The 5,295-nt window shown below is 44.2% G+C and overlaps 1 protein-coding gene across 1 annotated transcript in view; it reads right to left on the reverse strand.

Annotated features, from left to right (window-relative positions):
- Positions 1-4,779: 4,779 nt before the first annotated feature.
- Positions 4,780-5,295, reverse strand: part of LOC110291437 (splicing factor 3A subunit 2) — a 1,478-nt gene continuing 962 nt past the window's right edge. Inside the window, exon 2 of the mRNA XM_021158595.2 lies at positions 4,780-5,295. This exon is cut by the window's right edge and continues 160 nt beyond it. Coding sequence (XP_021014254.1) covers positions 4,789-5,295 — 507 coding nt within the window. The 3' untranslated portion in view covers positions 4,780-4,788.

The following is a 5,295-nucleotide window of genomic DNA, read 5'->3' on the forward strand; positions in this document are numbered from 1 at the left end:
GTTTCATGCGTTTAACAAATTGTATCTTATATCTTGGGTATCCTAAGTTTTTGGGCTAATATCCACTTATCAGTGAGTACATATTGTGTGAGTTCCTTTACAGATTCTTAAACCGTGGATCATGACCTCACTTGGGGTCATGTAACTGAATGTGGGATTCATGAAAAATTTGATCAGAGTGAACAGTTTTCAATGTCCATCAAGTAAAGGTTATTTCAATATGAAATGCATAATGAATGTGAGGTGTTCTTGGTAAGCCAACCTGTGTTACATCTTCCAACTTCACAGTAGCCTTGGTTCCAAATAAGTGATGGACACAGTTTGCAGTGTGTATACTGGCTCCCTCCCAGCATCACTGAACCTCACCTGCAGTATCCTGGCTCAGCCTGGAGACCACCACATCATGAACTGAACTGGTTTCTGTTTTCTGCACAAGCAGAGCTTCCACTCTTTTTTTTTTAGAGCTTCCACTCTTACTGAACCATAATAGTTTAATTATGAAGACAAGGGCTTTTAATTTCCAATGGTCAGTCTTTAGTATGTAAGTATCAGATTAACATATTTTTGGATCCTATTGTCGGTAGACTACTTAAATTTAAAAGTTACTTTTTGAGAAGCTGACTTGAATTTCATTTAAAAAAAACTGGTAAAATAATTTTGTCTTGGGCTTAGGATGGAATTTCCAAAGATTTCTGAAATGGCCCCAAATGTACTTCTGCCATTTTGCCCTACATATTCATGCAGAATGACACAGTCGGCGCTAATAGTTGCAGAATGAAGATATCCATCGACTCCAAAAAATGATGAAATGCTGTGTGCCTTGCAGTATCAAATGCTGAGACAATATATAATTCCCCGTGTAAAAGAAATAATATCTATCTCACTGGCATGCAGATTTGTTTTTATCTTTAGTAAATGACAAGACTATTTCTACACTAAAATTTGTTTAAAAGACGTTTCTTCATGGTTTATTGTTAGTAGATGTTTGGTTTTCAGCCCTGCTATATATTTGAGATAGAGCAAAGATTAATTGCACAGAGGTGAAAAAGGTTCAAGAAACCTAGCCCTCGCTGTGAGATGCATGGGGCTTCTCCTTCTCCCAGTCCTAATGGCTCCATCTATCTACTTAACGGAATTATTGTGGCATGATCTTGTTCTCATGCTGCAAGTGAAAAGCCCCTTGAAGCTCAGCAGGAGCAGGCTGAGTGTATGTAACTGCTTCATGCCTGTAAGCATAAAGTGTGGCGTTTTATTACTCTTAAATGATCTGTGATCAAATGATTGAAGACACCATTATGTGGGACATAAACAATCCAGCGAGAGTGTGAGGCCAACATTCTAGAGCTTCAGGCTCTGAGGCAGTGCTGAGAGCATCCTTGACTAACATCAGCTGGCACTGGGCTTCCCAGGTGGCAACGCATGCGTTCTGCGGGGAGCAGCATTCCCTGTGTAGGATAACTCCAAATAAATTTTTAAGTGAAAAAAAAATATTTATTTAGAAGTCTTATAAAATAGTAGTTTTCCATATGGCTTTTCCCATATCTCTTTGGTGTAAGTAATCGCTTTGCCATATCACTTTAATAAAAGAAAGAAAAAATTATTTTAAAACACAAAGCATAGAATCTCAAATGAATCTTATTTTTATGGTTTTTGGAGTTGAAGGGGTTTGCAACCCCTGAGGAAGAACAAGAATATCAACCAACCAGACCCCTCCAGAGCTCCCAGGGACTAAACCATCAACCAAGGAGTACACATGGAGGGACCCATGGTTCCAGCTGCACATGAAGCAGAGGATGGCCTTGTCAAGAACCAATAAGAGGAGAGGTCCTTGGTCCTATGAAGGCTCAATAGATGCCCCAGTGTAGGGGAATCGAAGACAGAAAGGTAGAAGTGGGAGGGTCAGTGGAAGAACAGCCTCATAGAAGCAGGAGGAGGGAGGATGGAATAGGGGGATTCCAGGAGGCGGGGGAGCTGGGAAAGGGGAAAACATTTGCAACATAAATAAAGAAAATATCCAATAAAAAGAAAAAAAGTATTATTCTTTAATCTTTTTCTTTTTTTTTTTTTTACAGTCCAGGCATTATCCCCCTCCCAGTACACCCTCTAACTGTTTCTCATTCCATTCCTCCCTCATCTCCAAGAGGATGTCCCTACACCACCCCCATCCCACTATACCTCTCCACTCCCTGGGGCCTCAAGTCTCTTATGGTTAGGTGCATCTTCTCTCACTGAGGCCAGACCAGGCAGTCCTCTGCTGTATATGTGTCAGGGGCCTCATATCAGCTGGTGTATGTTGCTTAGTTGATGGCTCAGTGTCTGAGAGATCTTGGAGGTCCAGGTTAGACATTGATCTTCATATGGGGTCACCCTCCTCCTCAGCTTCTTTCAGCCTTTCCCTAATTTAACCACAGGGGTCCCTGGCTTCTGTCCATTGGTTGGGTGTACGTATTTGCATCTGACTCTTTCAGCAGCTTGTTGGGCCTCGCAGAGGGCAGTCATGCTAGGCTCCTATCTGTAAGTACACCATAGCATCAGTAATAGTGTCAAGCCTTGGATTGTCCCCTTGAGCTGGATCCCAATTTGGGCTTGTCACTGGACCTCCATTCTCTCAGTTTCTTCTCCATTTTTGCCCCTGAAGTTCTTTTAGATAGGGACTGTTCTAGGTCAGAGATTTTGACTGTGGGATGGGAACCCCATCCCTCCACTTGATGTCCTCTATTTCTACTGGAGGTGGACTCTACAAGTTCTCTCTCCCCACTGTTGGACACTTCATCTAAGGTCCTCCCTCTAAGTCCTGAGCTTCTCTTACCTCCAAGGTCTCTGGTGCATTCTAGAGGGTGCCCCCACTTCCTATCTTCCGAGGTTGCCTTTTTCCATTCTTTCTGCTGGCTCTTAGGGCTTCACTCTTGTTCACCTCTAATACCTGATCATGTTTCCCCCTTCCCCTCCCTGTCCCCTCTCTCATCCAGCCCCCTCCCTCCCTCTCCCCTGCATGATTGCTTTCTTCTCCTTCCTAAGTGGGATTGAGGCATGTTCACTTGGGGCCTTCAGCTTGTTAAAACCTTCTTGAGTTCTGTGGATTGTATCCTGGGTATTCTGTACTTGTTTTTGGCTAATGTCCATCTACTAGTGAGTACATACCATGCATGTCCTTTTGGGTCTGAGTTACCTCACTCAGAATGATATTTTCTACTTCCATCCTCAAATGAATCTTTTAATGAGTAGGCTTTTTGGCAAAATAATAGGACCAAAATGTAAAGATCAAGTTGTAGGTGCAGACTGGGATCTGGCGAAGTATTTCCAGGTTGTTCATATTTGAGTGCAGATAAATCCCTGGATACATATGCTGCTTCTTCTTTTCATGGCTGTACTCCAATTTTTGTTGAGTATGTGACAGGGACCCCAGAAGACAAAGAGTAGGTAGATTCTTGGACCTTATTCTACAGCCTGCTCCCCATCTACTAAAAGTGTGATACCCATCTGTCCCCACACTCCTACTCTTCCAGCATGTGTGGCGTCTTCCCTTCCTGTAATAGCATCTGTATCTTTTCTTAGTTCAACTCTTATAACAGGGACCAGATCAACTACAGAGATTAGAGCAGCCATAATGACCAGGTTTACTTGTGCTTTGAAGATCACAGTGGTTCCACAGTGTCCTAAAGAATAAACCACCCCCTGATTCGTATCTTACACAAAGCATATGGCTTCTTACAAAATAGCATACTTATGACCAGTGAGAAATTACCATTCCCTGTTTGTACCCCAGCAATCCCAATACAACTTCCTCTCTATATGCATTCATAACTATGTATAACTATAACTAACTAACTATATACTATATATTACATATATACATACATATGCATATGCCATGTGAATATATATTTACACTATATATAATATAATGATTTAACACAGTAATATAATATACTGTATAATATATGTAGTATATATTCACATGGGACAATCATATGCATATGTACATGTATGTGCCCATAGAGTCCAGAAGAGGGTGTCTGAGACCCTGTGGGCTGCCTGATCTGGGTTCTGGGAAGGAAACTTGGGTCCTCTGGAAGAGTATTATGTACTCTTAAGCACTAAGCCATCATCTTATCACCCCTCTTCCCTTTTGTGTCAAGGGACAGCCTAACAGCTATCAGTGCAGCAACCCTGCTGTCCCTGAAGAAAAGCTCCCCCGACCCCCATTGTAGCTCTCCTGTGTGTTTAGACTCCCTGGCTCTATTTCTTTTCTGTTGTCATTGTCAGAACTTCCTGTGTTTTGCATCACCTTAAACATTTGTTTTTAATTTAAATAATATCCATGATTTGGGAGAGGTTTTATTTTTTCCATTATCATCACCCAAGTAAAGAGAAGAGTTTGGGCATGAGATTTTATATCAGTGGTATATGCTATACCAGGACCCAACAGTATAGGCAAGAAGCTTATTTAAAACATTACTGTTCCCAAGAATATGTGACAAACTCGGCTAGTGAGACGGTTAGTGGGTAAAGGCACTTATTACATGAATCTGATAACCTGATGATAACCAGGTGTTTGTTCCCAAGAATTCACTCAAAAGGGGAAGGAGAGAGATGGCTCCAGGGTTGTCCTCTGACTTCCACACACATTAGATATTCACAGGTCCACAAAACTTTGCACATACTAAATTTAAAGTGTTTTTTTTTTTTTTCCACGGGGGAGGCTGTTTAATAGGCTCAAGGCAGGACAAATAGAAAACCTTCCAAGGACTGGCCATGCGAAAAGACCACACAGACAACAGAGACTGCTCAGTTGCCTGGGGGAGGGGGAGGCATATTCCCAGGGCCATCTGAGGGGAGTGGGGGCCTCAGCATGGGGGGCATAGGAGCAGGGTGCACCCCAGGATTTGAGGGATGAACCCCTGGAGGCTGAGGGTGGACCCCCGGGGCAGCAGGGTGGACTCCAGGAGGCGGCTGAGGGTGAACCCCTGGTGCCTGAGGGTGGATCCCAGGGGCTGGGGGGTGTACCCCAGGGGCTTGAGGGTGAACTGCAGGAGCAGGTGGGTGTACCCCTGGAGCCTGAGGATGAACTCCAGCTGATGGAGGAGGGTGTACCCCTGGAGCTGGTGGGTGCACCCCTGGAGCTGGTGGGTGTACTCCTGGAGCTGGTGGGTGGACCCCTGGAGTTGGGGGGTGGACACCTGGAGCTGGTGGGTGGACACCTGGAGCTGGTGGGTGCACTCCTGGGGCTGGTGGGTGCACTCCAGGGGTGGGTGGGTGCACTCCAGGGGCTGGGGGATGGACCCCAGATGTTGG

The sequence above is a fragment of the Mus caroli genome, chromosome 3 (assembly GCF_900094665.2).
Source record: "Mus caroli chromosome 3, CAROLI_EIJ_v1.1, whole genome shotgun sequence".
In the NCBI taxonomy this organism is placed as follows: Eukaryota; Metazoa; Chordata; class Mammalia; order Rodentia; family Muridae; genus Mus; species Mus caroli.